The sequence below is a fragment of the Propithecus coquereli genome, unplaced genomic scaffold (genome assembly GCF_000956105.1).
Source record: "Propithecus coquereli isolate 6110/MARCELLA unplaced genomic scaffold, Pcoq_1.0 Scaffold127, whole genome shotgun sequence".
In the NCBI taxonomy this organism is placed as follows: Eukaryota; Metazoa; Chordata; class Mammalia; order Primates; family Indriidae; genus Propithecus; species Propithecus coquereli.
Genome location: NW_012136858.1, coordinates 6,610,637 through 6,633,984, shown reverse-complemented (window position 1 = coordinate 6,633,984; position 23,348 = coordinate 6,610,637). Strand labels below are relative to the sequence as shown.

Sequence of the window (23,348 nt, the reverse complement as noted above, 5' to 3'; positions counted from 1 at the left end):
CATGTCAGTACCAAAAGATCTACTCCCTTTCAAAACATTTTTTAGAATATAATTTACACAAAGTGCACAAATCTTAAGTGCAGGCTTCTCTGACTCTAACCGCCACCCAGATGAAAACGATGAAACATTTCCATTACCCTAGGTGATGATCTCAGCCCCCTTTGCAGTCAATACCCCTCAAATGCAACCATTAGTTTCACTTTGTAATCATTGATTAGTTTGGCTTGTTCTTGACCTTCATACACAAGTAAACGCACTTTTATGGACTCTATTCTTCTTAGTGTCTTCAGGATATCCTAAAATGTGTATACCATACTCTATTTGAATATTCCCAAATTGAACATTTACTTCCAACTATTTTTATTAAGAAAACTGCAAGCCGTGTCCTTGTCACACTTATGTAAGAATTTCCGTAGGCTAGAGCCCCTGAAGGGGAGTTGCTGGGTCAGAGGGGCGAATCTGCTTTTCTTTCACATCTGATCTTTTCGTGTGTTGAGGCAGAGGGAGGCCGGGTGGGTTAGATCACACGCCTCTCCCTTGCATCCCCTGGCCTAGCGGAATCTTCTCTCAGTCCAGCCACGTGCTGAGTCCGGGAGGTCTTATTACTCACAAAACGCAACCGGCTCACAAAAGTCCTTTAAGCTTTGATTCCCTACCGGGACTGACGCGATAGTGACGCCCGGCATTTCCGTCTCTGAGGGGGCGGGGTCAGTAGCGCCCCGCCCATTCATTGCGGTCGCCGGTTGATGACGCTAGATGCCGTGTGCTCACCCACGTGTGCTGCAGATTTCCCTGTGTCGGCCGAGCAGCGGCGGGCGCTTTCCGTGGGGACGTAGTCGGTGGCGGCTCCGGCGCTGGGACCTCGGCGGCTTGGGACGCTGAGCACGAGGCAGGGAGTGCAGGTGGCCGCCCAGACGGTGGGCCTGGGGTCATGGAGCACCTCTTGCTAGAGGTGGCGGCCGTGCCCCTGCGGTTAATCGCAGCCAAGAACGAGAAGAGCCGCAGCGAGCTGGGCAGGTTCTTGGCCAAGCCGGTAAGAGAAGGAGAGAGAAAGAAAGCTCCAGACAGACCCTGGTCGTCCCCCTCCCGCTCGCCCTGCGCTCCTCCGCGGAGGAGCGCTTCTTTAAGGGGGGGGGGGAGAAGCGGCGTCTTACTACTCTGTCTGCCTCCCGCGGGCTGGCCGGTAGCGGAGGCGTCTGCGCGTGTTCGAGGCGATTGGAAGGAGCCTGTTGTTTTTACCTGGGGGGACGCTTCCAGTCCCCTTCCCACCGCCTTCCACCCCTAATGCAGCGCTCTGGCTGCGTGTGGCAGACATGGCCTTCGGAAAGAAATGTGGTTTGTTTTTCTGAAATTGAGGGTGCATCTCTGCCCTTTTGACTGTGAACGTATTACCTAAGTGTGCGTAGTCCGGCCACCCCTGTTAGCTTATGTGACTGTTTTTCTTTTTTGCCTGGTTCCTTTTCGGCTCATTGACAAGTATTGATCGCCTTCCTGCTGTGCGTAAGGCAGAATGAGGCAGTGTAAGGAAATAGATAAATCCGTTGCGGTCTCTACCCTAAGGGAATTTTACAGCTATTTTTGGAGACAGTTCATAAACAATTAAAACAACTGAAGGACAAAGCACGGCAGCTATTGCTAACTGTTTTAAATTAACTGTAGGAATTATGAAGTGAACTAGAGTTTTCTGGGAATTAGGTCTTTGGGTTTTCAAGAGCCTTCTCTCATTGACTTTTGCTTGAGTTGAGGACTCTTATTACGCATCTTTTCACGTTGCATTTTAATTTCATATTTTATGCTTACCCACTCCCAATATCTGTAAACTTCTTGACAATGGAAAATGTGTTTTTATTTCTGTAACTCCAGTATCTAGAACTCGCTGATTCAGTCACAAATGCATTGCCCACGCATATATTCCATTGCTCAGGAAGCAACAGCAGTATTTTGGGTGAGAGACTGAGGGACCTGGGCAATCTGGAGCGGCCGGGAACTAACATGAGAGGCATTTCTGTATAGTGACAAATCATGAGAACCAAAGGCGAGTCGAGTATGTCTTCTGGATTTCTGGCTTGCAGGCCTCCAGAGAAGATGGAATGAAGGGAATTACTAACACAAATGGGAGTTCTAGAAAGAAAACTGATTTTTGGTGGGTTTGGCTAGGGAAGGAGATAAACAGTTTAGATGACTTGAGTTTGTGAAAGCCTCCTTAATTGTTACTAGAGGCTTTTTCTGTAAGCGGTCATAGAATTTAGAGCACAGTTTCTGGATTTAGGGTTTTGCACTAGCTCCAGGGGATTTATGATTCCCACTGTAATTGGAGGCGAAATTGGTGTTTCTGTATTGGGATGGAGTGGAAAAATGGTTTGTAACCTTTATTAGATAAGGTTTTAGGGGAATCTGACATTGAAATGTAAGAAACACTCAGATTTTAGAAATTTAATGATAATGCTGCTGAACTAGAAAGCTACTAGAAATTTCAGTTGATATAAGGAGATTGCGATAGAATTGCTTCTCCCCTTCCTTTGCCGCATATTGTTAAATTCTGTCTAATCTCAGAAATGTCTTTCAGGCTTGTTCCTTTCAATTTTGGGGAACAATTTGAAGCCTTTCACTCAGAAGAGTTGATTGTATTGCCATTCTATTTTTGTCCCTATTTTTGAAAACAAAATATTTTTATTGGAAAGCAGCAAAAGACTTTTTGAAATATTGATTTTCATGATATTTGGGATCTGAAGTAAGAGTTTTTTTAGGATTGTGCTTTCACTGTTCGTTATCTCAGCTGGTGATGCTATCTTCTGTCTGGTCACTCATCGTAGAGAACTGTCTGCAATCATTCCTTCTTCCAGACATATAAGAAGAAAGTCCTCCTGATTCTTGCTTTAAGTATTAAATCTGTTCCTTCCTCTTTGTCCCTACTACCGCTACCATCCCTACTTCCTTTATCATTAAGTTCAAGAAGAGCAGAGTGGTTAAGAGCATGCTAGGGCACTGGATCTGGAGTATGACTAAAGATTTAAGTCCACTTTCTTTTACTTAATTGCTTTCATGCCCTTGGGCAAGTTAACTCCCCTAAATCTGTTTCTAGGTCAAGTTTATATTACATGTGGTAGCTGCTCGAGAGTTACAGGGAGTGGTTAAAAGCAGGGACTCTGGAACCAGGCTCTGTGACATGGATTCCAGGTTCTGCTATCACCTTTGTGACCTTAATGTTTTTTTTCCAGTTTCCCCGTCTGTACAATGGGGATGATATTTAATTTATGGGTTGCTTTGAGGAGTAAATGCCTGGAATATAGCAAGCGCTGTCTGTAAGAGTGGTTGGCTTTACTATTGCTGTAAATGAGGCTGTTGAGAGGACTAGATAACACGTGAGGAGCTTACCAAAGTGCCAGGCACATGGTAAGTAATCAGTAAATGTGAACTTTAGTAATCACTTATTTTTAAAACAGCTTTATTGAAATACCATTCACATACTATATAATCTATTTAAGGTGTACAGTTCAGAGGTTTTTGTTATGCAGTAGTCCTCCTTACCCGTGGTTTTGCTTTCCATGGTGTCAGTTACCGCAGTCAACTGAGATCCGAAAATATTAAATGGAGAATTCCAGAAATAAATTTGTAAGTTTTAAATTTTGTGCCATTCTGAGTAGTGTTAAGAAATCTCTCGATGTCCCACCTGTCCTACCCTATCCCACGCTGTCCCTCTAAGAATGTGAATCATCCCTTCGGCCAGTATATCCACACTGTATATGTTACCCACCTGCTAGTCATTGACATCATTGAGGCTCAACGATCCAGGATCACTGGAAGCAGATGATCCTCCTGATGTATTGTCCCAAGGTCAGTAGTAGCCTAACTCTACATCTAAATGCCTATGTTATTCACCTCACTTCATAGTCATTTTATCATCTCACATCAGAACATGAAAAAGGGCAAGTACAGTACAATAAGGCATTTTAAGAGAGACCACATTCACATAACTTTTATTATAGTATATTGTTATAATTGTTCCATTTTATTATTATTCTTACTGTGCCTAGTTTATAAATGAAACTTTATCATAGGTGATATAGGAAAAACCATAGTATATATAGGGTTCGGTACTATCAGGACTTTCAGGCACCCACTGGGGGTCTTGGAATGTATCTTCCTTGAGTAAGGAGAGGACTACTGTATTCACAGATATGTGCTGCTGTCACCAGTCAGTTTTAAGACATTTTCATTACCTCAGAAAGAAACCTTTATACCCTTTAGACATCATTCTTCATCCCAAACAACAATTACCTACTTTTTTACTCTATAGATTCCCTGTCCGGGTCACTTAATGTAATCATTAATGAGACAAATCTGAATCTGTCACCATTTTGCATAAAGCTCCCCATTGTTTCCAGAATCAAACCCAAAGCTTTCTAAAATGGCATATGATGTGTTCTTTGGTGCATCTCCAGCATATCCCTCCAGCCCAATGGTTGGGGGGGCGGGGAACGGGGGAATAATGCCCCTGGGGCAAATCTGGAGACATTTTTTGACATCACAACTGTTTATGGTGGGGGTGCTCCTAGTGCATCTAGTGCATCAAGGCCAGGGATGCTGCTAAACATCCTGTAATGCACAAGACAACTCCCCATAGCAAGGAATTACTCAGCCCCAAATGGCAGTAGTCAAAATTAAGAAGGAAACTCTGCCCCAGCCTGATTTTCTACTCTCTGCCCAGGGCTTGATACAGCAGCAATGCTGAGATTCCCCGAACGACCGCAGGTTGTTACTCCCTGCTGTTGCTATCTGGAGTCACCTGTTGTTACATTGTGCTACTATTGTCTGGGCCTTCCCTTGCTGTTTCTTGCCTCATTGACTTTGCATTTCCTTTCCTTAGAATGCTTCTGTTTTCTGTGCCCCTTGCTCAATTAACTTCTTTTTCTTTTTTCTTAGCCTTGCCTAAGCAAGACCTCAAAAAATTTGGTTACCAACTCATAACTGTCCCTCTCCACGGAAATCTTTAGGAAAAGGTGAAAGATTTATTCGTTTTGAAGAGAAACCAGAGTATTCAATTAACTTCTATTTGTTCTGGAAGACCACTTTTGCAATTACCTTCTCCAGATGACTGCTCTTATTTTCCCCCTTTATTTTTCCTACTTACCCCTTTGTTTCAATTAACTGACCAATTAGTTGAGAGTACCTTGAACTAACTCAACCAGTTGGTTGAGAGTATCTTAAGACAGCGGTCCCCAACCTTTTTGTCCCCAGGGACCAGTGTCATGGAAGACAATTTTTCCACGGATGGTGGTGGGGGCATGATGGAGCTCTGCGGCCTGGTCCCTAATAGGCAGGGAACAGTAGCGATCTGAGGACCGGGGGTGGGGGACGGAAGCCTTAAGAGAAGGGACTGTTTCGCTCTAGTGTCCAGTACAGTGTCTGACATGTAGTAAGCAGTAATGTTTATTGACTGAATGAACAGATTAATACACTCACAAATCATGGTACTTTCTTATTTTTGGCAGCAGGCAGCCTTGAAAAACTTCCAATGTTTTAAACAAATGATGACTCTTTAGTGCTATTTTTAACTCAGGTTCAACTGTAGTAAAAGCAACTCTGTGGTGTAATTATGAAAATAATTAGAAGTAGGAAAGATTTTGGTTTTCTTGATTGCTTGGGTTTTATAGGGTACACTAGATATTGTCTCTCATTAGCTGAATGTACTCATTTCAGCTGATACATGTAATTATAAATAAAAACTGAGGTGAGATAATTTCAAAGAAAAGCTTGCTTTATACCTTTAATTAACTCTGTTTTGAGAAGGGCTAACTGACCAGTTAGCATTTGAATATGAGAATGTAGTAATTTCACTACCACAGTATATTCTCAATATACTAAATATACAGACATACGAATATCAAAAAATGTTCTCTCCTTTTCTATTTTCCTAGGCTAATTTTGGTAAATTTGATTAATTTTATTGTCATTGTAGCAAAGGAACTGAATTGGTTGATATTTTTGGTGGGAAGAGACGAGCTGAACCCCACCTTAGAGTGTTTTTTCTTCTGTTTGTTAAGTAATCAGCATCCTTCAGCTTCCCTCATACTTGCCTGTAGCCCAGCCACTAAATAAAACCCATTTAAGCATCACAGAAAATTAGAGAAGTGAGAAAATAGGAAGGGTAACCATGAGGATTGTAGCCCTTTCCCTTTTCCAGTGGATCTCAGTTTATAAGGAGAAAGGCAGGATTTCCTAAGAATACTATTACCTGAATGTTACAAGAGTAGTCACAGAAGGATTAAGTAGTAAATCCTTTAGCATTTATTGCTTTATTTTTGTTGCCTATAGCAGCAGGTCAGCTGATACAATCAAAGATACTTTGGCTAACAAAGGCCCTGGGCTTGCAGGTTGTGTAGTTGTGTAGTTTTCCTATAACCCCCACCCTCAAATGCTCACAGATATCCCTGTCTACCTGGCCCCTTTTCTTGTTGGCCTGGCCTGGCATTTACCCTTTTTGGGGTTTTAGTAAAATGTGTATTTGTTTTTCTAAGCCTCATTAACTAGTATTAATAATATTGTTCATGGCAGAAAATTTGGAAAATTCAGGAAATGCAGAAGACCAGCATTACGTATTCTAAAAACAGTAAAAGGCTGAGTGACTAATATGAACAATTTTATGCCAATCCTTAGGTGAAAGGAGCATTTAAAGATTATAAACTACCAAAGCCCACTCAAAAAATAGACAAAGCAAGCTAGAAATAGAACAAAATTTGCTAAAGCTGGTAAAGATCATCTTCAAAAACCTACAACTATATCATAGTTAATACAGGAATAGGGCAGGGATGTCTACTCTTACCGCTTAGGTTGGTAACTCCGATGTATCGGAGTTCCTAGCCATTGCCGAATGACAAGAATACGAAAGGGTGTATGGATTGAAAAGTAAAAAATAAAAGTGTGTGTTTGCTAAATACAGAATTTTGTATATAGAAAATCTTAAGGAATCTTCACAATAAGGTAGATTTTATAAAGTCACAGGATACAAGGTCAATATATAAAAGTCGTATTTATATTTAAGATAATTGAGAAATGAATTTTTTTTTTTTTTTGTTCAGTCCCCGTAGGGACCGTCAAAAATTGCCAGTGCCGACTATATTGCAAGTCGTCATGGCGGAGTATTGGGAAAAGTTTTCAATTAGCAATAATCGCGCCTCGGATAAACCTCATTGGCTACGATACTGCCACTGCGCAAAGCTAAAGCTGAGAAATGAATTTTAAAACAGTGTTTACAGCAGCTTCCAAAAACAATAAAATACTGTGATAAATTTAAATTTAACAAAATTTGTGCAAGATCTGTACACTGGAAACTATAAAACTATAAACCATTGGTAAGGTAAATAAGACCTAAATAAATGGAAAAATGTTCATGAATTGAGAGACTCAATATTGTTAGGATGAGGTTTCTCCCAAATTGATCTACAAATTGAAACAATCCCAGTCAAAATCTCAGCAGACTTTTGGGTGTGCGTATGTGTATAGAAACTCACAAAACAGTTCCAAAGTTTAAATGGAGATGCAAGTTAAGCAGAATAGCCAAAATGATTTTGGAAAAGAGAAAGTTGGAAGACTTAAACTGCCTGATTTCAAAACATAAAGCTACAGTTACCAAGACTGTGGTATTTGTGTAATGATAAACATAGACAATAGAGCATCCAAAAATATACCCACATATGATAAGGTCAATTGATTTTTAATAAAATTGTGAAAGAATTAAACAGAGAATGGATAGTTTTTTTTAACAATTTGTGCTGGACAGAAGGATATTCATAGGGAAAGAAAGTGAACCTTTACCCCACCTTATATCAAACCCATGTATTAACTTGAAATGCATTGTTCTAAAATTTAAAGCCTCTAGGAAAAAAAATAGGGGAAAAATCACGAGATTGAGGTAGAGAAAGATTTGTTAGACTGGATGTTAAAGGACTGTCAGATATTAAGAACTTGTGCAAATGACTAGATAACCTAATTTAAAAATTAAAATTTATTTTTCTTTTTTTCCCCCCCTTTTTTTTTGAGACAGTCTCACAGTAGAGTGTGGTGGTGTCATCATAGCTCACAGAAACCTCACACTCCTGGGCTCAAGCAATCCTCATGCCTCAGCCTCCTGAGTAGCTGGGACTACAGGTGTGCGTCACCACGCCCGCTAATTTTTTCTATTTTTAGTACAGACGTGATCTAGCTCTTGCTGAGGCTGGTCTTGAACTCCATCTTCCTGTTTCAGCCTCCCAGAGTGCTAGGATTACAGGCGTGGGCCTCTATGCCCGGCCCTAATTTAAAAATTACAGTTAAACATTAAGGAATTTCTTTAAAAATTTTAAAATGTTAAAATTTATTTTTAAGTTGAGGATATAGTTACCATATATATAATCCAGCAGTCTCACTCTTGGGAAATGAAAAAGTGTAAGTAATGAATGTATGTTCATAAATCTCTTGTATATGAATGTTTATAGTAGCTTTATTGATAGCTGAGAACAGTGAAAACGTCTATCAGCATGTCAATAGATAAATTATGGTAAATTCATACAGTGAAATAGTACTTAGTAATAAAATGGAATAAATTGTCTATGCATACAACTATATGGATGATTGCCGGAAGCATTATGCTGAGTAAAGAAGCCAGATGGAAAAGAGTACATACTGCATGATTTCATATATATAAAGTTTTAGAACAGGCAAATCTAATCTGTAGAAATAAGAATCAATCAGTGGTTGTCTGGAGTGAGAGGGTTCACTGCAACTGAACTTGAGGGAACTTTTGCTTTGGTACCTTAATGGGGATGGTGCTTACATGGGTGTGTACTTTTGTTAAAAACTGTATACTTAAATGGGTGCATTTTATAATACATAAATTGTATCTCAAAAAGTTGATTTTTAGGAAATTTCTTCTGACACAGTTTTCCAGATTATGCTTTGAAGAAAAAAATTTTTTTAAGAAACAAGGCCTCACTGTGTTGCCCAGGCATGCCTTGAACACCTGGGCTCAAATGATCCTCTGGCCTTAGCCTCCCAAAGTAGCTGGGACTGCAGGCTTGAGCCACTGAGAGGACACTGAAGAGAAAATTTATTATGTTCTCTCTGGAAGTTTTTTCTCAGTCCACAGGTATCCATTTGTGTAACATGTTTAGGACAGTTGGGCTTATTTTGTTTGGATATTTCTTTTTTCCACACAACCACTTTATTATTTTAAAAATTGTATCTTTTTTTTTTTTTTTGAGATATAGTCTTGCTCTGTTGCCCGGGCTAGAGTGCCGTGGCGTCAGCCTAGCTCACAGCAACCTCAAACTCCTGGGCTCAAGCGATCCTTCTGCCTCAGCCTCCCAAGTAGCTGGGACTACAGGCATGTGCCACCATGCCCGGCTAATTTTTTCTATATATTTTTAGCTGTCCAACACCCGCCTCTGCCTCCTATAGTGCTAGGATTACAGGTGTGAGCCACCGCGCCCAGCCTAAAAATTGTATCTTTAGATGGCTTGTTTATAGGGACATTCATCAGTTGAAAATGTAAGGTCATGCCCTTGTGAATCCTGGCCAAATCTGTTAAATTTCTTTGCCTCTATTTTTGTGGAATTCTTCACTTTGCTTCCTATGAGCTACAGAACTAATACTGACAGAAATTGTTTCAAGGTGACATCTTTCCCCAATCAGTGCTTTGTTCTGAAGCAGGTGTTTTCATGAGAGAGTGCCTTGTAACATGGAAACTTGTAAGAGCTCATGTGTAAGGTGACCTCTCGTTTTCTGAGAAACAATTTTGGAAAACTCGTTACATTTTTGCACATGGTATTTAGGATGTGTTCAAGATGCATTTTGTAGATAACTATTTAGCATGAAACTCCTTAAGATCATGTCATGGCATTGGACTTGGAGGGTCAGAGAGCATGTACCTCTTTGGTAATTTAAATCTCCTGTCACATTGCCAGGCAGAAAGGGTTTTGCACACTTTTATACACACTAGCAATATAATACCTTCTATGCAATTTTTAGTATTCCTTTTTATGCTTATGGATATTCTGAGCCCAGGCACTAGAATTTTGTGTTTTATTTCATCTTATCAAAGTGTAGTTGTCTACTTTGGATCTGTTTTGTTTATTAAATAGAGGCTGAAATCTTGATAGCCTTGATTAGGGATATCATTTGTTTCTAGGAATTAATTTCCCACCTCTGTTCTTTCCTCAGGAGAGCTGGCAGTTTTGCATACTAACTGCAAAATTCCTATGTTTTCCTTCAAGAGTTAAGGATTACTGAAGTTTTGGATTCCCTGGAGAATGTGGAGACGCTGAAACATAGATTATTTTTTCAGGGAAGCTGTGTAGCATTTAAGTGGAATCCCTTTTACCTCAAATTGCAGTGGACTGAGACTTATTTGCAATAGCCTTTACATTAAATTAACTCTAATCCTCTGTTCCAAAAAAACCCCCACTGTATTTTATAAGAGAAACTGACTTCTGAAGTCTGGAAATTGGATATTTTGATTCCAAGATAGGACTCTTTTGTGTTCTTCGCCAGCAGGGCAAATGAATATGTTTACATAGATATTTTGTTTTGCCTTTTTCTCAGGTGTGGACACCTCAAGATCGCCAGTGTATCCTCAGTACCTTAGCACAGTTACTCCTGGATAAGGATTGTACTGTTCTGGTTGGTCACCAGCTGCGCCCTCTCCTTCTGGATTTGCTGGAAAGGAATGCTGAAGCCATTAAAGCTGGAGGCCAGGTTAACCATGATCTACATGAAAGGCTCTGTGTGTCAATGAGCAAACTCATTGGTAACCATCCTGATGTCCTCCCGTGAGTAGCAGTTTTATTCTTCGTGTTTCTGCTTGAGGTGCTAGAACCTGATCCCTCTTGGGAAGTAAGGAGGAGTCTGAGCTGAGAAGGAAAAAGGGAAATACAGAAAGGAGAGAGATAAGTAGTACCGTTTTATAAAAATAATCACAGCGGAATCCATATATCCAGCTCAGTTCAGTGAGCATTTACAAGGTTTCTTTTCAATCTTGGCCATGAAAACAGTCTGGAAAAATGGCCAAGATATGTCCCCAATCCACTCAAGGATTGCATTATGTGGCGAAACATGCATATGAGACAAATTTGAATGAGATTTAGGTGAGGCTCTTATAGCATCCATCTCAGATGGGTGAGATTTCTTTGCTGTTGGAGCAGCTGAGGGGGTGAATTTGAAGTGCTGGCTATAGTGTCCCTTCCAACTTTCTACAGATCTAGCTGACTCAGTGTGGCAAGAAATGGTGTTATAATTGGATTTAAACATATTTATCTTTTAAAGTGTCACTGAGGCTGGAGTGCAGTGATGTGATGATAGCTCACTGCAACCTCAAACTGGACTCAAGCAGTCCTCCAGCCTGGGCCTCCCAAAGTGCTAGGATCACTGCACTCACACATAATTCAGTCTTGATAGGTTATGTGTTTCTAGAAGTTTATCTATTCTAGGTTGGCATACAGTCATTCATAGCTTTCTCTCATAATACTTTGTTTCTGTGGCTTTGGTTATAATACCTCCTCTTTCATTTCTGATTTTAGTTATTCGAGTCCTCTTTTTTTTAGTCTAGGAAAAGATTTTCAATTTTGTTGATCTTTCAAAAACCAACTCTTAGTTTCATTGAGTTTTTGTTTTTTCTAATCTCTATTTCATTAATCTCTGCTTTAATCTTTATTGTTTTCTTCTGTTATCTTTAGGTTTAGTGGTTCTTATGCTGGTTCCTTAAGGTGTAAAGTTAGGTTATTGACTTGAGATCTTTCTTCTTTTTTAATGTATGTGTTTATAAACCTCTCTGTTAATACTGCTTTTACTGCATACGATATATTTTTGTTTATTATGTTTTTGTTTTCATTTGTCTGAAGGTGTTTTCTAATTTCCCTTGTGACTTATTTTGGTTTATTATGTTTCTGTTTTCATTTGTCCAAAGGTGTTTTCTAATCTCCCTTGTGACTTATTTTTTGACCCGTTTAGTTGTTCTAGAGTATGTTGTTTAGTTTCCATATATTTGTGCATTTTCCAGTTTTTCTTCTATTGATTTGTTTCATTTTATTGTGATAAGAAAAGATTCCTTTTTTTTTTTTTTTTTTTTGAGACAGAGTCTCACTCTTTTGCCCAGGCTAGAGTGCCGTGGAGTCAGCCTAGCTCACAGCAACCCCAAACTCCTGGGCTCAAGCAATCTTTCTGCTTCAGCTTCCCGAGTAGCTGGGACTACAGGCATGCGCCACCGTGCCCGGCTAATTTTTTTCTATATATTTTTAGTTGTCCGATTAATTTCTTTCTATTTTTAGTAGAGACGGCGTCTCGCTCTTGCTCAGGCTGGTCTCGAACTCCTGACCTTGAGTGATCCGCGCGCCTTGGCCTCCCAGAATGCTAGGATTATAGGCGTGAGCCACCGCGCCCGGCTGGTTTCTGGAGTTTTATTTTTTCCCTTTTTGGACTCTGTTTCTCTTCTTCTTTGTGTGCCTTGCGATTTTTTGTTGTTGTTATTGTAGTTAAGACTTGGGCATTTGAAAAAATAGCCACCTCACCCAGTCTTTACAGACTAGCGTCATACTGGGGAAGACCTTCACTGAACAACCAAGCTAAAGATTCTAGGGCTACTCAAGCTTTTTCTGAGTGTATAAAGAAGCCTTTATAACTCAGTTTACACCAGTGTTTCTCATTAATTGTGTTAGAATTTATCATAGAAGAATAGATCTGTGTGGGAAACGAAGTCAGTACAATGAAGCCTCAGCATCTTTACTGTGGCTTCATAAGCTTCATATATTCTGGCCACTGCCTTTCCCTTCATCTCATTTTCTGCCAGTAGTTATCTAGTTATAACACACTGCTTGTGGTTGCTTCTGCATACCACGCTGTTTCCTGATGCTGTCTCAGTGAACTTTTTGTTTCATCTGCATGGAATGTTTTTTTTTTCTTCACACCTTCATGTGGGTCTCCTCTTCATCCTTTAAGATGCAACCTAAGCATCTCTTCCTGCCCCCTATGCCCAGGTTCAGTTGAATCTTTTTTCTTTGTGTCCCTTGTTGTTTCTGTAATTGACTGTCTCCACTATTAGGTGGCAGGCTCCTCAAGAAAAATATCTCTTTGGTTTTGAATCCCTAGGTATTAACACATTGTCTGGCCGGCTCATAGTGTTCAATAAAATGTTCATTGGAAGTAAGTGCATTTTCAATAGTAAACTCTACAAGTACCTCTGCTTTTGTGGGTAATTATTTTATGTTTTTATATCGTAGTTACATATCTCATGCCATGGTACTGGTTTCTGAAATTGAACAGAATACAATTTGAGGACTAGGTGGTTAACATTTGTCTCCCCATGTTCTCAGATCCTTGGGAGTTCTGTTTTCTCCTGTGGTCCTGTATTAGCAGAGATGTGTTCTTTGATTCTCTCACCAAGTAATGAAAATAACAGATACTCTTTGTGGAAAATATTAAGTTGAAAATTGGTCAGGTGTGGTGGCTCCCATCTGTAATTGTGGCACTTTGGGAGGCTGAGGCGGGAGGATCAGTTGAGTTCAGGAGTTCGAGACCAGCCTAAGCAACAATAGGGAGATTTTGGTGCTACAAAAAATTTTTTAAAAGATCACCTGGGCTTGGTGGCACACACCTGTTGTCCCAGCTACTCGAGAGGCTGAGGCAGGAGGATGCCTTGAGACCAGGAGTTTGAGGTTGCAGTGAGCTTTGATGGTGCCATGCACTGTAGTCTGGGGAACAGAGTGAGACTTTGTCTCAAAAAAAAAAAAAAAAAGTTGTAAGTTGAAAATGTATTTAATACTGTGATAAACCCATTGTAACGTAAAAAAATTATAAGTCGAACCTTTGGAAGTCAGGGACATCTGTATTCTAACTGTCTTTCTTCCTGAAGGTTTGCCCTGAGATATTTCAAGGATACTTCCCCAGTCTTTCAAAGACTCTTTCTAGAGAGTTCAGATGCTAATCCAGTCCGCTATGGGCGCAGGCGGATGAAGCTCCGGGACCTAATGGAAGCAGCCTACAAGTTTTTGCAGCAAGAGCAGTCTGTGTTCCGGGAGCTCTGGGACTGGAGTGTGTGTGTTCCTCTCCTCAGAAGCCATGATACCTTGGTCCGCTGGTGTGTAGCTGTTAGACTTTTCTTGTGCTTCTAGTGTGGGGATGGTAGAGGGTGCATATGGAGTTCTGTGTGTGTGTGTGAAGAGGGACAGGAAACCATTTTATATTTGTTACATTCTTACGGTTTTTGAGTTCATTCTTAATCATGTGTCATTTCAGAGGATATGATTTTTTTCACCTTCCACAAAGTGAATTCATTGTGGCTGATTTGCCTTTTCTACTCTTAAATGAGTATTGTAATAGTTCTTTAAGATTTCCTTTTCTAGTGTTTAGTTGGCTAGTAAATTTTCTTTATTCTTTATAATCAGCTGTGGATCAACTGAATTTATATACTTTTTCTCCAGGTACACAGCCAATTGTCTTGCATTGGTCACCTGTATGAATGAAGAGCACAAATTATCATTCCTTAAGAAGATTTTTAATAGTGATGAATTGATCCATTTCAGGTTGAGGTAAGCAGGAGCCTTCCTAGAAGTTCTGCTGTGGGTTTTATGTGCAATAAAATAATTGATGAGATTCTCCTTTCCGTTAGATTATTAGAAGAGGCCCAATTGCAGGACTTGGAGAAGGCCTTGGTTTTGGCCAATCCAGAAGCCTCCCTTTGGAGTAAGAAGGAACAGCAGTGCTTACAGGGACACCTTATTTCAGCTGACCTCTCTTCCAGGGTGACAGCTGTCTGTGGTGTGGTGCTTCCCCGGCAGCCACCAGCCCTTGGTGAGCAGGTATGTTGGCATCAGTAGGGGGTGTGTCCCCTTCTCCCTCCTAAACACAACTGTGCTCTTTCCTTGGCTGGGCTCTGTGTACAAGGTGTAAGCTAAGTTGAATTTGTTTAATTGCTACGCCAATTTTGGAAGCGTTCAGGGGAGAAATTGAAGAGAAATTCACCTTGGACTTTCCTTTGTATTCCCTTTGTCTCTGTTTAATGTGAAATTAGAAACTGTAGTGATGCTTTATGGGATGCCTTTAACTCTAGCAAAGCTCTCTCTTCCATATATCTTTTTTTTTCCTTTTGAGATAGTCTTGCTCCGTTGCCCTGGGTAGAGTGCAGTGGCATCATTGTAGCTCACTGTAACCTCAAACTCCTGGGCTCAAGTGATCCTCTTGCCCTCAGCCTCCTGAGTAGCTGGGACTACAGGTGCATGCCATGTCACCTGGCTAATTTTTCTATTTTTAGTTGAGATGGGGTCTTGCTCTTGCTCAGGCTAGTCTGTAACTCAGGAGCTCAAGCAATCCTCCCGCTTTGGCCTCCCAGAGTGCTAGGATTATAGGCGTGAGCCACCATGGCTGGCCCATTTATCTTCCTGTTTGCTAGGACAACTGTGTGAAGTTGGGTTGCACGGGTCATGATCCCATATTAATGTAGTTCAAAGGCAGAATGACTTGCTTGGAGGCCTTTGGATTGCTCTGTGGCAAAGACAGGGCGAGGCCTAGTGATAACTCCCAGCAGTCTCTTTTCCACCAAAATATTCTGTCAGTTGTATGAGAGGTGAGTATTTGTAACGTACTTCCTTCCTGCCATATGAAATGACCTCCTTTCCAGGAACATGGCTCCAGACCACACTTAAGCTTATGCATTATAAATCTGGAACCACTGGGAACCAGTCTTCTTCCCCCAGCAGGCTTTATTCAGTTATCACTTCATCTGATGAACAGATCCACTCACTTTTCTTCTTGGAACAAGTCCTGGGTTATTTCTCTTCTTTTCTTTTTAAATTTTATTTTTGTTTGTAGAGGCAGGGTCTTGCTGTGTTGCCCACGCTGGCCTCAAACGCCTGGCTTCAAGCAGTACTCCTGTCTCAGCCTCCCAATATGCTGGGATTACAGGTGTGAGCCAGTGGGTCATTTCTTGAACTGTCACTTTGTCCCTGGGTAGTAGTGTTAACAAAATGTTAAAAAGAATTAATGTGTGATACATATATATGTATAGAGGAAAATGTGCATGTCATAAGTGTTATAGCTCAGTGGTTATTCATAAATTGAATGTGTATGTGTAAATAACACCAAAAAACCAGCATCTCCAAAGCTCTTTGAGTTTCCTTGTAGTGGCTAAGACCCATTTCCTACAATGCTCACCTCTCTACCCCTGCCTCCAATCCTGTAACCAGTGTCCTAACAAATTAGGTTTGGGGCATTAGAATTTAATATAGGGAAGGACTCTGGTAGGGATAGGCCTGGTGGGTGGTGGGTGGTGGTGAAGCCAATGGGGCATAAGTGCAGAATGATGCTGTGTTCGCCCTCCCTGCCAGATTGCTGAGAGTGATAGCCCTAAGGAAAGTTTAAGAGCTTCCAGTCCTGAATTTCTCATTTTGTTCTCTCACATCTCTAGGGGACTTGTCATGTTTAAGAAGTTACTACCCCTTAAAAGTTATTAATCATTCTACTTTCCCAAGAAATCTTTTCTCCCATGTATATTCGATGCATTACTATTTAATTAAATTTTGTAGTGATGTACTCATAACATTTACCGTCTTAACATTTTAAAGTTTATACTTCAGTTCACATTGTTGTGCAACCAATCTCCAGAACTTTTTCATTTTGCAAAACTGAAAACTATACCCATTAAACTTATTGGGTGCATTATTAATGTTATTTTTAATTTTTTGGTATGGAAAGTGTCAAATATATTCCAAAGTAGAAAAAATAGTGTAATGAATACTGATGTGTACCTATCACCCAGCTTCAGTAATTACCAATTTATGATCAGTTACGTTTTATTTATATTTCTGCATGATTTCCTCTCACTGTATTATTTTGGAGCAAATCCCAGGCATCATATTATTTTAATTCTTTTTTTTTTTTTTTTTTTTGGACAGAGTCTCACTGTGTTGCCTGGGCTAGAGTGCTGTGGCGTCATCCTAGCTCACAGCAACCTCAGACTCCTGGGCTCAAGCAATCCTTCTGCCTCAGCCTCCCGGGTAGCTGGGACTACAGGCATGCGCCACCATGCCCGGCTAATTTTTTTTTTTTCTATGTATTTTTAGTTGTCCGATTAATTTCTTTCTATTTTTAGTAGAGACGGGGTCTTGCTCTTGCTCAGGCTGGTTTTGAACTCCTGAGCTCAAACAATCCGCCCGCCTCGGCCTCCCAGAGAGCTAGGATTACAGGCGTGAGGCACTGCGCCCGGTCCATCATATTATTTTATACCTAAATACTTCAATATATACCTCTAAAAGAAAAATACTTAAAAAAATAGCCCCTTTACTCTTATTATACCTAAAAAATGAACAGTTTTATAATACAAAATATCCTCTCAGTGTCCATAATTCACTTGTCTCAAAAATTTATTGTGTGCATTGTTGATCTTAGATGTGAAACATATGGGAAGAGGAAAAAAAATTTTAAAAATCCAACAGTAGTAGATGAGATTTGTTCTCTACCCTTGTGTGTCAATTCTTTTGTTTGCTTAAACTTTGGGAGATGTTTTCTTAAATTTGTTAACAAATTCTGCTTTCCTACTTCCCCCTCCCACCAAAAAATGGAAAGTAAAGGAAAAAAATGTCAGATCCTTACTTTGGATAACATGCATGTTATTATAGTTTTGGTAGTACTAATTATTGGCAGAGGTTTATGTAAGGTCAGTGGAAGCATTGTTGTAGAAATTAACCTATGTTCTTTTAGGGGAAGGATTCTTTTTTTTTTTTTTTTTTAACCTTGGAGACAAGGTCTTTGTCTGTCACCCAGGCTGGAGAAGTGCAGTGGGCACAATCATGGCTCACTGCAGCCTGGAACTCCTGGGCTGAAGCGATCCTCCCGCCTCAGCCTTCCAAGTAGCTGGGACTGCACGCGCCACGTGCACCACCATACCTGGCTGATTTTTAAATTTTTTATAGAGATGGGTGTCTCTGTGTTGCCCAGGCTGGCCTTGAACTCCTGGTCTCAAGCGATCCTCCCACCTCAGCCTCCCAAAGTGCTGGGATTATAGGCCTGAGCCACTGTACCCAGCCAGGAAGGACAACTGTTGACATGCCTTTTGTTTCTCACTTGCCTTCTTAGACTAGTAATAGGAGTTCCTCGCGTGAACATGAGCTGGCCCTTCGGTCTTATGTGCTGGTGGAGTCTGTCTGCAAAAATCTTCAGACCATGGCTATGGCAGTGGCTTCCCAGAATGCTGTGTTGTTGGAAGGACCAATAGGATGTGGCAAAACTTCCTTAGTTGAATATTTAGCTGCAATGACAGGTAGAAGGAAGCCTCCTCAGCTTCTCAAAGTCCAGCTTGGAGATCAGACTGACAGTAAGGTAATAAAGAAATGGTGAATTTTGGTGGGTTGGCATGATTGTGAATATTTGCATTCAAGTGTTGTTTTTGCTAAGGGAATATAAGAAGAGTTATTGGTCTTGCTCGTACTGTTGGGCCGAGCTGAGTAAACCTCAAGTATCTACGTATCTATATCCCTATAGAAGTTTAACAATTAATGAAAAGGTGCAGCATTGACACCTCAGGGTGTGTGGTTTCAGTAATTACTTTATCCTTTTTCTGCAGATGTTGTTGGGGATGTATCGCTGCACAGATGTCCCTGGAGAGTTTGTGTGGCAGCCTGGCACCCTGACACAGGCAGCCACAATGGGCCACTGGATCCTTCTGGAGGATATTGACTATGCCCCTTTAGACGTGGTATGTTGTCTTGCTAAATCATTGCCTCCTAACATCTTTTCCTATCTTTTTTTTTTTTTTTTTGAGACAGAGTCTCACTGTGTTGCCTGAGCTAGAGCGCCGTGGCGTCATCTTAGCTCACAGCAACCTCAAACTCCTGGGCTCAAGCGATCCTCCTGCCTCAGCATCCCGAGTAGCTGGGACTACAGGCATGTGCCACCATGCCCGCCTAGTTTTTTCTATATATTTTTAGTTGTCCAATTAATTTCTTTCTATTTTTAGTAGAGATGGGGTCTCGCTCTTGCTCAGGCTGGTTTTGAACTCCTGAGCTCAAACAATCCGCCCGCCTCGGCCTCCCAGAGTGCTAGGATTACAGGCGTGAGCCACCGCGCCCGGCCAGGATAATTTTCTTTAGTTTCAAGTTTTAGAGTATCTTGGAGTTGCTCCTATATTATTTTGGGTTTCTCTTTCAGCCCCTAGCCATGTATGAAATAATGATGCCTAAAAAAATAATGTCTGGTATTTTAGAACCCTCTTCCTTGGCTCTCTGCTCTTCTCATTTTGTTTTTTCTTTTTCAAACTTCTCTGTAAACTCAACTCCTAGATCCATATGTCTAGTCCACACTCTTAAAAAAAAAAATCTCTGCTTGGATGTCATATAGCCAAGACAATTTGGACAACAAGATGTCCAAATTGGGGCTTGTCTTATTTTTCTCAGAACAGCCTTTTTCCCACATGGTTACCAAGCCAGAACCTAGATGCCTCTTTCTTCTTCTTCTCTCCCATTCAGTTAGTCTCCATATCGCTTATTGCCGTTTCCTTCTCTGTTCATTCTGTTCTTTCCAATCCTACTGCCTTAGTCCTGACCTTCTTACTTTATCTACCTACCAATCGATCTTGCCTTTGTTACCTGAATAGTGTCCTTTCCGGTCTCCTTTTCTGCAGTCTAGCTCCCTTTCAGTTTGTCTTCCATGTTACTGCACAGCTGATTTTCTAAAATATGTAACTGTTTTTTTTTTTTTCTCGACCTAAAATCCTCTTAATAACTCTTACAGAAAAGCTCAAAGTCCTTGTCTCAGCAGGAAGCCTTTTTTTCTTTATCTCTAAGCCTTACCTCTTCCTTCTGCTTTACATGCATATTCCACCCCACCGTAACAATTCTCTCACGTCATGCTCTTAGGCATATCATTTTTTTATGCGTTTGAATACTTTTGCCTGGAGTATATGTGCCATTTTTCTCCCACCAAACCTGGCTAATTTCTGCTCATTCTTTAATATTCAGTGAATGGCCTAGCGCAGGGAAGGCTTCACTGCCTTGCTTCTCAATCACTCTATTCTGATCCACAGCCTTCCTCTCTTCACATATAGCTCTGTATACCCCTAGGGCCACGCTGATCATGTGTGGTTTGCATCTCTGTCATCTTCCTTCAAACTCTAGGCTTTACTTTCTTGGTTGTGGTCCACAGAAGACACACAGGGAATGCTGGGTGAATAAATCACTGTGCTAGAGTGAAGATGGTGCAGACATCCCCATCTGCATTTTGACCCCAATTTATACTAGAAGTGGTGTTTCTTCCGAGGGTGTGTCATTTGGAGAGAGAGTTGCTTGTTTTTTGTTACTTCTGTCTGAAGAGCTTTACTTTATCAGTGGGGTTTTGTGATTTAGGTTTCTGTACTGATTCCTCTTTTGGAAAATGGAGAGCTCTTGATTCCTGGCCGAGGTGACTGCCTGAAAGTGGCTCCTGGATTTCAGTTTTTTGCAACCAGGAGGTATGTCGTATTTACCTTTCTGTTCCCACTCTGGTGCCAGTAAGTTTGCATGCTGAATCCAGGGTCCTGGAATACAGTTCTCAGGGCCCACTTCAAGCAAGATTAGTTGGAACTCATGATAGGTCCAGCCTTCTCTCAATTTACAAAAGGGATTTTTTGCCACTTAAAAATAAGTAACCAGTTAAAAATACTCTTATTATCATATTTTCAAAAATAGAGGTGAAATTATTGTTAGAAAATCCTGGGTTTGAGTCCTGTCAAATGGTGGCTGTAAAGATTAAGTGAAATGACTTGCATTGAAGACATGTCACGTGATCTAATTAATGGCTATGGTGATGATGATGATATGTAGATTTCAAGTAATTAAAGAAATTAATTAAATATAAGCCTGAACAAAGGAATAAAAACTGAGCAGACTTATTATATGCCCCATCAACATTTTATAATAACTTAAAGACAGTGGTTTATTGCTTTGTTCCTTCCCCCCTCTCCTCTTTCTCTCTCTCCTTCCACCCTTCCTCTTCTCCCTCCCCTCCCCTCTCCCTTCCCTTTCTATTCTCTCTTCCTCCTAAAAATCCTGCCTCAAGCGATCCTCCTGGCTCAGCCTCTCAAGTGACTGGGACTACAGATGCCCATGCCTGACTATTTTAAAATTTTTTTTATTTTATGTAGAGACTGGGTCTTACTATGTTGCCCAGGCTGGTCTTGAACTCTTGACCTCAAGTGATCCTGCTGCCTCAGCCTCCCAAAGTGCTAGGATTATAGGCGTGAGCCACCGTGACTGGCCTTAGTGGTTTATTTCTTACTGTTAGCATATACCTGTATAGCTTCTTCAAGGTTTTAAAATGCCCACAAGTGAAACTAACATCATACTGTGTTTAATGATTGCATTAGTATTTATTTCAGTAGACATTCATTATGAGATGGAGTGTGGAACTAACCTAACAGTTATCAAGGGACGCCTTGCTAGACTCTCTTCCTTTTAATAGACCTTGATTTTATTCACAAAGATAGTGAAATTCTTTCCTGCGAGATTTAGACATTTCCCAGAAAGTCCTGGGACATCATGGAAAGATGTCAGACGAACTTGAGATCAGACAAACTTGAATTCAGTTTTTTTTTTAAGACAGAGTCTCACTCTGTTGCCTGGGCTAGAGTGCCGTGGCATCAGCCTAGCTCACAGCAACCTCAAATTCCTGGGCTCAAGCGATCCTCCTGCCTCAGCCTCCCAGGTAGCTGGGACTACAGGCACGCGTCACCATGCCTGGCTAATTTTTTCCATTTTTAGTTGTTTGGCCAATTTCTTTCTATTTTTAGTAGAGACGGGGTCTCGCTCTTGCTTAGGCTGGTCTTGAACTCCTGAGCTCAAACAATCCGCCCGCCTCGGCCTCCCAGAGAGCTAGGATTACAGGCGTGAGCCACCGCGCCCGGCCCATCTTTTCCTATCTTTGAAGAGTATTTTGTTAGTGATTCTAGGGATGATTTAAACAATAGAAGTATTTGATTAGTCGTGATATGTTATAGGAAGCTTATTCATGGTTACCTACTGATCTGATTTGAGGTCTTGAATTACTTTACTGGTTTCTTGTTTGATAGAGAATTTATAAAATTTTACATGTGCTATTTCTTATAGTAGTTAAATATGTGACTAGTTTCACAGTAGTTTTTCCTCCTCTTATTGAGTATGTGATTAGCTTCACAGCCTTTCCAAGAATAGGTGTGGTGAGGAGCATCTTAACCATCTTACAGGTACATCGAGAAGTTTGAGATCCTGTCTCCCAGCTATGGCAGCTATAGAGCATTGGACTGAGGACAGATAAATGAAGGAGGAGATGATGTAGTAAGAGACCCTGTCTTTGTTCCATTAGGAAAAATATACTGGATATATATTTTGGTTTTTAAAAAGACCACTTCTATGTGTATGAAATTTAGCCATTGAGACAGTCTGTGTGTCCTCTGTTTTCTGAACACTGACCAAAAAAATGTTTTACAGAATGAAAAATTCTTTCTTTGGACGGATTTTCCTGATATTGGTTTTAATTTTCTTTTAAGGTGAACCCTCAGATAACTGTATATGGACTTTTCCCTCTTAGACACAAGAGAAAGAATGAAAGTATGTGTGTGGGCATGTATAAGTTTAGAGATATATGAGGGGGAATGAGTGGCTGAAAATAAGTGTATCTTGTGTCAGTGTTTTTAGAATGTGATGAGGCAAAGATGTTTTGGGGATATTGGTCCAGACAGGGCCTCACAGTTTTATCACCGTGTTTTAAGGTCTTAATGTTTAGTTTTACAAGGCTGGAAACTCAGTTTTCTTAAGGAAACTGACTCGATTTTAAAAATAAAATTGAAATGTGAACTGTAAGGCCAGTTTAAAATACTTGCTTTTTCCCTTTGTAGTGCTCTCCTTCCTGGGCAATTTTTTCAGATATCAGGTTAGGTGGTTTATAGAGTGTGGAATTAGAACCAAAGAAGGTAGATAAACATAAGGGATATTCCGTCCAGGCCATGATGGAGCCTAGGGATCTAACCCTGTCCCATAGCTAAGTATATTTCTGCGGTGACCAAGTCCTGATTAAAGACCAAACTGACATTTTCTATCTTCGTCTCTCTTTGGCAGTGCCTGATAGACATCAGTAAATTTTTGTACTTTGAGTTCCGTTTTGTGCAGACTATTCCCCTTTTGATAACACATTTATTTCCAATGTGTGTATGATTAATAAACTTAATTATCATTATAGTAAAGTTACATTTACTTAAGGACTTACGTAGATCTCCTTGATTATTATTTTGTTTTCAGAACTTCTCAGCTACTAGTTGACCCATTACCATTTTAATGTAGCTTTTACAGATCTCATTCAGGATGATTTTCTTTTTTTTTTTT

General features: G+C 40.5%; 1 protein-coding gene across 1 annotated transcript in view; it reads left to right on the top strand.

Annotated features, from left to right (window-relative positions):
* The first annotated feature begins 931 nt into the window (after nt 1–931).
* The window catches only part of MDN1 (MDN1, midasin homolog (yeast)), a 164,975-nt gene continuing 142,558 nt past the window's right edge, over nt 932–23,348 (top strand). Inside the window, exons 1-8 of the mRNA XM_012638185.1 lie at nt 932–1,033; nt 10,579–10,805; nt 13,880–14,104; nt 14,448–14,555; nt 14,636–14,825; nt 18,097–18,339; nt 18,584–18,715; nt 20,361–20,464. Of these exons, the coding sequence (XP_012493639.1) occupies nt 932–1,033; nt 10,579–10,805; nt 13,880–14,104; nt 14,448–14,555; nt 14,636–14,825; nt 18,097–18,339; nt 18,584–18,715; nt 20,361–20,464 (1,331 nt within the window). The remainder of the gene's footprint in view (nt 1,034–10,578; nt 10,806–13,879; nt 14,105–14,447; nt 14,556–14,635; nt 14,826–18,096; nt 18,340–18,583; nt 18,716–20,360; nt 20,465–23,348) is intronic.